Source organism: Coloeus monedula, assembly GCF_965178545.1.
Source record: "Coloeus monedula genome assembly, chromosome: 7".
Classification (NCBI taxonomy): Eukaryota; Metazoa; Chordata; class Aves; order Passeriformes; family Corvidae; genus Coloeus; species Coloeus monedula.
In genome coordinates, this window is record NC_138787.1 from 24,578,774 (window position 1) to 24,590,502 (window position 11,729).

Consider the following 11,729-nt stretch of genomic DNA (forward strand, 5'->3'; position numbering starts at 1 on the left):
TAGGAATGAGCCTGCCATGTGCGCAGGGACCTGCCGGCACCAGACTTGCAGCTGCTCGCCGGGACCGGGGCAGGGGTCCGTGCCCGGGCCGGGGGCTGCGGTGTCCCCGCGGCCCGTCCGGGCGGTGGCGCCGGGCGGGGCACGAGGGTGCGGCTCCGTGCTCGCCGCTCATTGGGCCCCTCTTAGGGGCGTGTCCCACGCGGGAGCCAGTGCGGCCGCAGGGCTGGGAAGCCGCGGGCGCTGATTGGCGGGGGCGCTGCTGGCGCGCTTGCACACCCCTCAGGGGGCGTGGCTCGCCCCCGGGGACGCTGCGATTGGCGCGGCGCTCGGCCGCCTCTCCCCGGAGCGAGGCGTGATTGGCCCCGCTGAACAGCGGGGGGCGTGAGCGCGGCGCTGAGGGCAGCCGCGCGGCTCTCTGATTGGCTGCGGCGAGGAGGGGCGTGGCGCCGCGGCAGCGCGCAGCGCGCCATTGGCGCGGCGGCGGCGGCGGGCGGGGCGCGCGGCGCGGCGGGGCGCGGGTTGGCGGCGGCGGCGGGGGCGCGGCCGGCGGGTGCGCCATGGTGCGGCCGTGAGCGGAGCATGGGGCGGCGGCTCCTCCGGGCGCTCCTCTGCCTCCTCCTCCTGGCCGGCCGCGGGCAGCTGCGTGACGGCGCTGCTGCTGCCGCCGCCACCGCCGCACACGGTGAGACCGCGACCCTGGGCAGGGCGGCTTTGCCCCGGGCAGCGCGGGAGCCGGGAGGAGATTCCCGGGGAGTGGCGGGACGCGGGGCTCCGCGGCCGGTGCGGTCGCCGCCGCTGTAGATGCTGTCACGGCGTGCAGCGGCGAGTCTGGCCGCTGGCCGATAGCGGGAGAGGGCGGCCCGGAACCGGCACCGCGGGTGCGTCACTGGCGCCGGGGGCGCCCCTTTCCCGGGGCTGCCGGGCCGGTGGGTGTGCTAATCCCGGGGCACCCCGCCGGCTGTAGAGTTGCCGCCCCACCGAGCCCGAGAGCCGGCAGCTACGGGACGGGAGCAGAACGGTGCTTGCTCGTGGCCGGGGCAAAGCCGGTGCCTGGGGCTGCCGCAGGGATGGGGAGCCCGGGGCAGCGGCCCTGAGCGTGGCTTCCACCGCGACCGTGCCGCCCTTTAGCTGCCCTCCGCCTGTAAGTGCAGCCCGCCCGGGCCGGTGCACCCGCTCTTCTCCAGCTCGTTCCGTGTGGTCCGTGCTTGGGGCTCTCGGGGACCCGGGTGTCGCTGCCGGTAGCAGGGCTGCAGCCCCCCCCGCACGGCACGGCACGGCACGGCCCCGGCGCCGCTGACTCACTACAGGACGCCCGAGGCTGCTGCGCCCCTCGTCCTCCAGCGGCCCGGGAGTGCCGGGACGGGTCCGGCTGCACCACGGAGGCCCCGCTGTCCCCGGGAGCAGGCAAGGAATGGTGTCGGGACGGCTGCGGCCGAGCACCGTCCTGGCCGGGGGAGCCTCCCTGAGCTGGGGCCACCGCCCCTCCCGGCGGAGCGGAGCGCCTCGGCGGGAGAGCGCTGCGCCGTTTCAGCACCGCGGACAGCGCCGGCCCTGCCGCCCCGGCCCGGCCCCCCGCTGCCGCCGTCCCTGGGGTCTCCCCTGGCAGTGGAGCCCTGTGCCCCGCACCTGCGTGGCCTCCGCCCCGGGGGACGCTGGCCCGTGGGTGCCGGGCTTCCGGGGACCCTCATCCCCACAAGCCCCCTTCCCCCGCGGCGGGCTCGACGGGCCCCTCCCTCCCCTCCCCCCCGTTGTTTTCTCGTTCCTTCCCTGCCATCCGGGGCTGAGTCATCGCCTGCTGCCGTCTCGCTGCTGACGGTCTTGGGCCGAGACGGGGGGGGGGAGAGGAAGGGGGAAGCCGCCCCCTGCCCAAGTGCTGCCCCCCGAAGGGGTTGGAGAGGTACACACCCCACACCCCCGACACCACTATATCCATGCTTTGGGGTCCGCCTCGCAGGGAGAGTGGATTCCGATGTCACTAGGTTGCATCCCTTCCTCGTAGTACCACATGTAGGAGGGCAACAGATGTGGTTTTGCAGGTCTCTCCTGCCTCAGTCTTACCTTCCTAACTGCCTGCGCCCCAAAAAACTCCAGGCCTTCCCCACTCTCCCGAGCCAAGGGCATACTTTCTATGCAGCCCCCATCTTGCCTCTGAGAGGCAGAAAAGACAGGCACCGAGCCTCTGCCCTGGGCTACAAAGCTGTGTCCGCTCCCACCATTGCCACATTGCATCCCTGTGCCACTTTTCTGGAGCGTAGGGGTCCCCAAGGCAGCTGGTGATGAGCAAATTCCATTGGAGCCCCCCTTGGATGCTGTGCTGACTGGCCTGTCTGTCTGTCTCTCTGTCCCAGGCTGCCTGTTTGACCGGAGGCTGTGTGCCCCGCAGGAGGTGTGTGTGCAGGGTAAGTGGCTAGCAGGGGTGCAGGGATCCCCTCTCCCTTTCCAGGGTGTGGAGGGTACAGGGATGCCTTGCGGGGGAACCTAGGGTGTAGTGCAGGGGTGCACGGCAGGAGAAAGGTGGGGCTGTGCCCGAAGATCCTCACATCAGGGTGTTTCTTCATCCGGTCTCACTGCCTCCCTCCCCTCTCTTGCAGATGGGCTATTTGGGCAGTGCCAGGTGGGCTCCGTGCAGGACAGACCCTACTTCCAGGTTACATCTCCCGTGCTCCAGCGTCTGCAGGATGTCTTGCGACATCTCATGGCACAAGGTGAAGGGGGGAGCATGGGGGGAGTCGCTGTGACCCTGAAGGGAGGGGGTGTCAGGTAGAATTGCCTAGTGACACTAGGACTCTCTGAGGTCCTGTTGGCCCCGGGGCCAGGGTGTGCTGAGGAGGGTGATTCTGGGAGGAGTGGGGTCAAACCCAGGCCATGGTACACAGGGTCAGAATATCAGGACAGCATCCCATGCACTCAGACCGTGGTTGCCAGGCTGCCTCCATGTCTCACAGCCCCTTCCCATGGCAGGGCTCTCGTGGCAGGATGGCATCACCCAGTATGTGATCTCTCAGGAGATGGAGCGAATCCCCCGCCTCCGCTTACCACCCTCGCTGGAGCCGGTGGCCAGGGACAGGTAGGATGGTGCCAGCTGCCATCCTGTGAGCAGAGCTCAGTGGAGTAGCAAGGGCTTTGCCCCGCAAATGGGGTTTAGGGAAGGGACCTCCCCCTTTACCTAGGTGAGTCACCCCAACGCTGCTTGCCTTCAAGGTTCCTGCCTCTCCGCAGTGAGCCCCGGCGAGCCCCATTGCCCCCCGACGCCGGCCTGCCAGCAGCTCAGCATCTGGAGCAGCCCCCACCACTGCTGCTTTCCCCACTGGTGCAGCGGTACCTGGAGCACGTCCTGCTGCCCTCCCCACCCCAGCTGGGCTACGAGGAGGCTCTGCTCAATCCCTACTCCTACCACAAGGTAAACTGGGGAGTGAGCGCCTTCTCCTGGGCAGAAAAGTAGAGATTGGCAGGGAGCTGTTGTATTCCCAGTACTTTTCTGCTGGTGCTGGAGTACTCCCTGCCTCCACCATGGGCTGACAGGGGACCTGTGGGTTTTGACATGTCTTTTGGTTGCAGTTCGGCTATCAGGATGGTGCTCACCAGCTTCCCAGCGGCTCAGCCAGGCAGAGCTCTGAGACCTCCTCGCTGCTGGGCCGGGTCCCTGCCCAGACCCTTTTTGGGGCCGGCCCTGTGCCCTCCTATGGCGGGCAGCCAGGAATGGATGGGGGACATCTCTTCCAGGACTTGGGCATGCTTTCCCTGCCCAGGGAGAAAGCTGGCCGCCCGGACCCTGCCAGCGCCAGGCTTCAGCACAGCTTGCGGCTCCCCGATGACTACAGAAACATGGAGGGGAGGGAGCAGCAAGCACCCCTGGCTGCCCAGCCACCCTCTGCACAGACAGGTACCTTGTTCTCCAGCCAGGCACCAGCCCTTGTCCCTATCCTGTACCCACAGCCACATTCCTCGTGGCTCACACTTACCCTCCTCTTTGGCTTTATGCCCATGGACAGCATATACCCACAACCCCACCTGCCCCATCTGCTCCATCCCTGGCTCCTGGTCTCCATGCGGATGCAGAGCATCCAACCTGACGCTACATCCTCTTGCAGATGCTGCCCTGAAGAGACTGGCTTCCCTCCTGGCCAGCTATGGCCTGGGGCTGCCAGAGCTGAGTCCCCAGCAGCTAAGCAGCCTGTCCACTCTCCTCCAGCTTCTCCAGAGCTCTGGTGAGCCAGGCACAGGGATGGGACAGGCAGGGACTGGCAGCAGCAGGTGCTAGCATGCCCTGTTTCAGGGTAGGGAGTGTTGCCTTTTGGGGTGGGTGCTGCAGGACCTGTGTCTCCTTTCTAGGTGTTGCTGGCCCTGAAGTGCCCACAGCGAAACGGGTGGGTTTGCAGCAGGGTGATGCTGGAGGAGGTGCCATGCCAAAGGTGGGATGGGGGGGAGGAGGTAGTTCCCCAGGGCACTCCTCTGAGATTCCAGCTTCTCCATTTTCCTCCCTTCAGGTGATGGAGGGAGACATGCAGCATGGAGAGGAGCCAGTACCCCCTTCCTTCACAGTGCCACCCTCCAAAATCCCAGCCAGTAGATCCCCAGGGGATGGAACAAAGGGCAGGGCAACATCCTCACCAGCTCCCCAGGCTGAACCACAGCAGGCACACAGTGGAGATGCCCTTAGCCCCAGAAAGCAGATTGTGGTGGAGAAGAAGAGCTACACAGAGATGAAGGATGGTGGGGCACAGCAGGGCATGCGGCCACCAGACGAGTATGGCTACATCGTCACAGACCAGAAGTGAGAGTTGGGGGTCAGGCAAGGGGGTCTGCGTGTGTGAAGGGTCTGTATCTCCCCACCAACAGCTGTCACAGCTTCACATGCTTGACCGAGCCTGTTTGGGTCTTTGGTAGGGTTGGGTTTCCATGGAGTCAGCTCCCCCTCATCCCTTCTCTACCCACAGCCCCTGTTCCACCCCAAAGCCTTCCTTTATCAGCCCATACCAAGGTCAGAGCTCACTGTTGCAGGAGGGGAGGCTGGGAGTGTGCATGCACAAGTGTGTCTGTGCACATTAGTGTGCAAGGGGGGGTCAGCTCACCCCCACCACCACACATGGCCACACTCTTACCTCCTGCCCACCCTGACACCCTGCTCTTGCTGTGTGCTTGGGACTCCCTGAGCCTGCCTGTCTCTGTTCCCTGACTGTGGGCAGCACAGGCTGTCCCCTCACCCCTGCCACCCCTCCTCACCCTGACACTATCCCCACAGGCCCCTGGGGCTGGCTGCTGGCGTGCGGCTGCTGGAGCTCCTAGCCAAGCACCTCCACCTCTCCACTGCCAGCTTCATCAACATCAGGTGAGGGGACCGGGGCCAGGGGGTGCTGCTGCCTCAGCCATGGCCATGCTCAGCACCCCCAGGCAGGGGGACAGGAGGGACTGAGCTGTGGTGAGGGTGGGTAGGGGGGGTCTCCATTTCCAGGTCTCACACTGTGTTCCCCCTCTCCCTGGCAGCGTTGTGGGTCCTGCACTTACCTTCCGCATCCGACAGAACCCTCAGAACTTTTCACTGGCAGATGTGGCCAGCCAGACTGGTGAGTTGAGCAGTGTCCCCCTGGTCTTGGTCCTTTCTTCCCCTCCCAGTTGTGGGGTGCCCCTTGCCAGGGACCAGGAAGAGGGGGCTCCTACCATACATCCCACTGCCTTTGGCTGCACTGGGGAGCTGAAGTGGGCAGCTGTCAGAGCTATCCCTTGGCTCTCTTTCTGGGGGGTCTCTTGTGTGGAGGGGCAGCATGCCTCTGACCATCTCCTCCGTCCACAGAGCAAGTGAAGGGAGAGCTGGAGCACGAGCTGGGCCTGAAGATTGTGCAAACAGGAGTGGGAGAGGTAGGAGTGAGCAAGGATCCTGTCCCTTGGGGCTGGGGTGGCCAGCAGCAGGGGAGTGGGGATGCTGCCACTGGGTACAAGCCAGGAGCCCCCAGCCCTGGGGCAAAAGGGCCTTTGTGAGTGAGCTGTCCCTGCAGGTCTGTAGGGCAGCTGAAGAGTAGAGAAGACTGGGCAGTGTTTAGGATGGAGATAGACTCCAGTCCTGTGTTGGAGGACTCCTGTTGGAGACTGCTCTAGTCCTGTGCATCCATCATCCCCCTCCAGTGCCTGGCAGCACAATCCTGCCCAGCTGTCTGTACTCTCAGGGCTCTCAGCTCTTTTCAAAACAAAAGCTCCGCAGTGTTTGAAGGTGGTCTGAGAGGGACTCCCAGAGGCTTTTCTTCCCCCCGAGGCTGGAGGGCTGCAGGCTGTATCCCTCAAGGTTCATCCTCACCCTTGCCTCCTTCCAACCTGCAGACCCCATCTCAGCTGTGGCCTCAGCACCCGAGCACTGGGATGTTCCCAGAGCACCCCAGAAACCATAGCTAGGCAGGCAAAATGCCGTCATGTCCCCAGAGAATGGCAAAGCAGCTGAAGGCAGGGATGGAACAGGAACCATCTGTTTGGAGAGGGGCTACCCCTCCCTGTACTCCTCTGGGGAGCCATAGGAACAGTCTCCTGGGGCGGGGAGCAGGGGTTGGAGATAAGGACTAAGCCTGGCTCCTGTGTTTGCAGCCTGAGGAGGAAAAATGGTGTAGCACATCCCCAGCCCAGTGTCCCCATTTCCCACTTCTTGTCATGTGGCTGTAGCCATGAGCAGGGAGGAAGGAAGGGGGAACTTTGGAGGAGGAGGAGGCCATGAAGAAAGGGTGGCCTGGCCACTGAGGCAACCTGTCTCTATCAGCAATATGTGGAGTGTCACTATGGCAATGCCTTTTGATGAGGCAGGTGGCAGGAACCGGGAGAGATGTCAGAGATATCAGAGATGGAGCTCAGAGGAGGCTGAGGCAGCTTTGCAGGCTCCCTTCTGCACCAACCTTCCCAGTTCTAACCAGCTTGTGCTTTTGCTTCATTCCCTCCTGGCTCTGAACATGGTGGGACTGGTGCAAGATTTGAGGAAGAGGGATGTAGAGAGGCAGGGAGACAGCAGGGCCTGGGCAGGCCTTGGGTGAGAAATCCCTTCTGTCCCCCCTGGCTCCACTGATACCTCCAGGGGCTGCAGGGCTGCTCCTGCTTGGATGCCCCAGGGAGCTGGGAGGTGCAGGGCCGGGGGGGTGCCCGGGCTGTAGGACTGGCTGGACCCTGGTGGCAGTCAGGTGCTGGGACTGGCACAGCTGGGGGGCAGGTGGCAGCGGGGACTCCTAGCCTGGGGACATCCCCAGGCAATGATGATGATGATGATGTAGTTGATGATGGTGCAGTGTTCCCTCGGTAACCTCATCAGGCTCGTAGCCAATGGGAGGCTGTGGCAATGAGGTAATGCAGGGCTCTGGCAGCTCATTGGGCACAGGATGTTTGAAGCGGCAATGCCCCAGCATCCTTGTGCTGCCCCAGCTGGACCTAGGCAGTCATGGCATTGACAGGAAGGTCTTGTCCAGCAAGGCCTGAGCAACATCCTTTTACAGCATGGGACTGGCATGGGTTGGGGTATCTCCCACAACCACAGGGAAGGAGCCCTAGAGACACCACCTGCAAGGTGGCAGGGGCCGCTCTGTCTCCTGAGGGCAACAGGGACGACCTGTCCCCTAGCCACGACAGCTGGGACAGTACCAGCAGTGCTGGCACATTCCCCACCCTGCCTCCTCCAGTGTCCTGCTGTGGAGCAGGGGCTGCAGGGGAGAGCCAGCCTCAGTCAGGAAAGTCCCCTGGGAGCAGCACACCCAGCACTGCAGTTGCCTATCCTACACCATTAACTCCTTGGGCTGAATTCAGCCCTTGTTGATCTCCAGCTGGGCAGAAGGAGGTCATGGAACCAAAGTTCTATGGGGCTACTGCCCACCCTGTAGAAGGGCAGCCCAGGCTGGGTCTGCCTCAGGCAGCAGCCCTGAGCGCTGGAAGCAGGGAAGCAGGAAGTACTGCTACCTGGGGTTGGCCAAGCTCCTCCAGAGAATCAGCACCCTCAGGAAGAGGAAGGAAGAGCCCTTGCTCTGTTTTAACCCCCAGCAACCCCAAATGTGGAGTAGAATAAGGTCTCTGCCCCCTCCCCAGCCCCATGCTAACTAACCCTTACTTGGCTTGGTCCCCAGCGAAATGAGGCTGCTGCCTACTCACGCCCATCCCGTTTTGGGGACGGCTTCCACTCAGTGCTGCTGACCTTCATCGCACTGGCCTGCGTGGCAGTCATTGCCATCACAGTGTCTGCGGCCTTCTGCCTCCGGCGCCACGCCAAGCAGCGGGAGAAGGAGCGCCTGGCTGCCCTGGGGCCAGAGGGTGCTGCCGACACCACCTTCGAGTACCAGGTAGGACCCTGTGGGATGTGGGGCCCTGTGGGATGTGGGTCCCCACAGGATGAGTCACTGCCACGTGTCAGCATCACTCGGGGTGCATAGGGCTGCCCTATGGCAGCACTGTGGCCAAGGGACAGGGCTCTTGCTGGGCTTCCCCAGGAGCTGTGCCGCCAGCACATGGCTGCCAAGTCTCTCTTTGGCCGCACTGAGGCACCGGCGGCACCAGCGGAGACTTCGAGGGTCAGCAGTGTCTCGTCCCAGTTCAGCGACGCTCCACAGCCCAGCCCCAGCTCCCACAGCAGCACACCCTCCTGGTGCGAGGAGCCTGTCCAGTCCAACATGGACATCTCCACCGGACACATGATCCTGGTGAGCCAGCCCAGAGGGGTGGCAGCCCCCTCCCCAGCCCCCCATCTGCCCCCGTGCTGCTGGGCTGACCCCGCCCCTCTGCCCCAGGCCTATATGGAGGACCACCTCCGCAACCGGGACCGGCTGGCCAAGGAGTGGCAGGCGCTCTGTGCCTACCAAGCTGAGCCCAGCATCTGCTCCATTGCCCAGAGCGAAGCCAACCTGAAGAAGAACCGCAACCCCGACTATGTGCCCTGTGAGCATCCCAGCCCCAGGGACCAGCTGTCCTGCTAGAGCAGGGTGTGGGGCATGGGGACGCTCAAGACCATGGCTGGTTGCAGCATTAGTGTGCCCACAGTTCCTCTGGGCACTCACCAAGTCTCCTGGCCTGTTCCCCCAGATGATCACGTGCGGATCAAGCTGAAAGCTGAGAGCAACCCATCCCGCAGTGACTTCATCAATGCCAGTCCAATTGTGAGTGATCACTGGGGGCTCCTGCCCTGCCACCCTGCTCCTTGATGTGCCCAGCCCAGGTGAGGTTTTCACTCTGGGATAGAGCTGGACCGAGGTCACATCCCTGAGGGCTACAGATGTGAGCTTTGTGCCTGCCCCATTGCTCAAACAATTGTTAAATCCCATTTTTCTCCTGGCTGGGGCACCTGAATCTCCCTTCCCAACTTTCCCATCACGCCTGGAGTATACCCCTACTCCTTCAAGTGTCATCAACCCCTGGCCAAAGAGTGTAAAGTCTGATACCCCCTTTCCTGTTCCAGATTGAGCATGACCCACGGATGCCAGCATACATTGCCACACAGGGGCCATTGTCCCACACTATTGCTGACTTCTGGCAGGTGAGTGTCACGCGGCTGTGCCAGCCCATTGGGGTTCCTTCGTGTGATGGCCACAAAATGGGTCACAGTGGTTTGACTGCCCTCCCACCTGGGCTGTCCCCCAGCAGTGAAACCTCCCTCGTCTTGCCCACAGATGGTGTGGGAACATGGCTGCACTGTCATTGTCATGCTGAGCCCCCTGGCTGAGGACAGTGTCAAGCAGTGTGACCGCTACTGGCCGGATGAAGGCTCCTCTCTTTACCACATCTACGAGGCAAGCGTGTTGAGTAGCCTGGGGCATGGAGTATCCTCCAGCCCCTGTCCCCCTGATCCCAGCCCCCTTACCCTGCACTGATGCCCACTGTCTGCCTTACTTGGGCAGGTGAACCTGGTGTCAGAGCACATCTGGTGTGAGGATTTCCTGGTGCGCAGCTTCTACCTGAAAAATGTGCAGTCGCAGGAGACCCGCACCCTGACGCAGTTCCACTTCCTCAGCTGGCCGGCCGAGGGCATCCCTACCACCACCCGGCCCCTCCTTGACTTCCGCAGGTGAGCGCCCACCTGGCACTGTGCCAGCCCTTGGGGAGCCAGCAGTGATCCCAAATGCAGGTGACTGATGGGTGAGGACATCACTGCCAATATGATGAGGGCTGGGGCCATGGCATGGACCAGGTGCTGGGACTGGGAGCTGCCATGGATGGGAGGGTGCAGAAGAGCCAGGTTTTGGCCAGCTTGGGATGAGGCTCAACAGAGTTTGGTGGGCAAGAAACCTCTGGCTGAGGTTGCCAGGGCTCTCTGGCCTTCATGGGGAGGGTGGGAAAGTGCTCTTGCCCAGAGCTGGCATGGAGGGCAGCATTAACTGGCACCTTCCACAGCCATGGGTGCAAGAAGAAACCACCAGAGCCAGCCTTAAACTGGCTGTGATTCGTTGCTCCCAATGCACTACGACCAGTGGTGGATCCCCAGCTAGCCCAGGGCAAGAGCTGCAGGACTGGGACTGCTCCCAAGAGACTTGCCTGCCCAGGTCTTTAGGTCCCTGGGTGGTGGTGGACTTGCCAGCCACAGGCTGCTCACTGTACCTAGGTTGTGCGGGGCAAGGGACCCAGCCTAGGGCAGCAGGGGGGTCTCTGAGAATGTCGCCCTCCTCTCAGTCCCGCTCACACTCTCTCTCTCTCTCTCTGTCTGTCTCTGTCTCTCTCTCGCAGCTGCCGGCGTCATTTTTGTGATTTGCAGCTAGTAATCTGGCTCCAGTTGCATAGTCACAAAAGTGATCGTTGGCAGCCGTGCCTGCTGCATGGAGCATGCCAGGAGGCCTACCAGTGCCTGGCCCCCAGCTTCACGCCCCACCGGACCAGAGCTGCTCCCTGGGGGTCCTGCCACTGCTCCCCTCCCCAGGCTGGGCACCTGAGGAACTGAACTCCTCTCCCTGCCCTGGCCACTTTCTACCGGTGGTCCCCATCCCATGTCCAGCACCATTGTGGAGGCAGGAGGAGCCATGAGCCAGACCCCCAGGGCCACATCATGGTGTGCTGCTGCCCTGCCCCACTGAGCACAGCAAGGGACACCTAGCACAGCCTTGACCCTGGCACAGCCGGGCACTGATCTGTTCCCTCTTATCCTTGCAGGAAGGTGAACAAGTGCTACCGGGGTCGCTCCTGCCCTATTATCGTGCACTGCAGGTACTGCAGGGGATGGAGGGGCATTTGAGCTTGAGGGTGACTGAAGGCTGGGACCTGCTGCCCAGGACCAGTCCCATTGGAAGCAGTTCCCCTGGACCAAGCATCTGTGTTTTGCAGTGACGGTGCAGGCAGGACTGGGACGTACATCCTTGTCGACATGGTCCTGAACCGAATGGCCAAAGGTAGGTGCAGGGAAGCAGCATTTCTGCCCTGTCCATGAGCTTGGCCTGTGAACTCCCCTCCTAGCACCCCTCTCTCCCTCTGCCCCAGGGGTGAAGGAGATAGACATAGCTGCTACGCTGGAGCACATCCGAGACCAGCGGCCTGGTATGGTGCAGACCAAGGTACGCCCAAGCTGGGGACCCTCTCCCTCCACATAAGCACGCATAGCCCCTGGGGCTGGGCTGGCAGGGACTGTCATGCCCCCTGCTGTGCTCCCACAGGACCAGTTTGAGTTCGCACTGACAGCTGTGGCCGAGGAAGTGAATGCCATCCTGAAGGCGCTGCCACAGTGATGGCGAGGAGCCCTCCCTCCCCCTCTTGTCTGCCCCCTGCCCTGCGCTTCGCACTCTCCTCACCTGCCTCTGGGG

At 63.0% G+C, this 11,729-nt stretch overlaps 1 protein-coding gene across 1 annotated transcript; it reads left to right on the forward strand.

The window, feature by feature from the left end:
• The first annotated feature begins 548 nt into the window (after nucleotides 1-548).
• On the forward strand, nucleotides 549-11,688 carry PTPRN (protein tyrosine phosphatase receptor type N). Its single transcript, XM_082284801.1, has 23 exons — nucleotides 549-682; nucleotides 2,349-2,399; nucleotides 2,592-2,705; nucleotides 2,962-3,067; nucleotides 3,202-3,400; nucleotides 3,559-3,883; nucleotides 4,092-4,208; nucleotides 4,333-4,412; nucleotides 4,488-4,774; nucleotides 5,243-5,329; nucleotides 5,485-5,564; nucleotides 5,792-5,856; nucleotides 8,082-8,294; nucleotides 8,442-8,651; nucleotides 8,739-8,886; nucleotides 9,031-9,104; nucleotides 9,404-9,481; nucleotides 9,615-9,734; nucleotides 9,843-10,009; nucleotides 11,086-11,139; nucleotides 11,257-11,321; nucleotides 11,410-11,483; nucleotides 11,583-11,688. Exons 1-23 carry the CDS (start codon nucleotides 580-582, stop codon nucleotides 11,652-11,654), a joined length of 2,889 nt encoding a protein of 962 aa, XP_082140927.1. The 5' UTR covers nucleotides 549-579; the 3' UTR covers nucleotides 11,655-11,688.
• Nucleotides 11,689-11,729: the final 41 nt, after the last annotated feature.

What these genes read in the sequence shown, in the direction of transcription:
- PTPRN (XM_082284801.1), top strand. Translation starts at nt 580, where the DNA reads ATGGGGCGGCGGCTCCTCCGGGCGCTCCTCTGCCTCCTCCTCCTGGCC. An exon ending in CGCCGCCACCGCCGCACACG is followed by an intron (nt 683 to 2,348) that starts GTGAGACCGCGA and finishes TCTCTGTCCCAG; the next exon opens with GCTGCCTGTTTGACCGGAGG. An exon ending in GCCACCCTCTGCACAGACAG is followed by an intron (nt 3,884 to 4,091) that starts GTACCTTGTTCT and finishes ATCCTCTTGCAG; the next exon opens with ATGCTGCCCTGAAGAGACTG.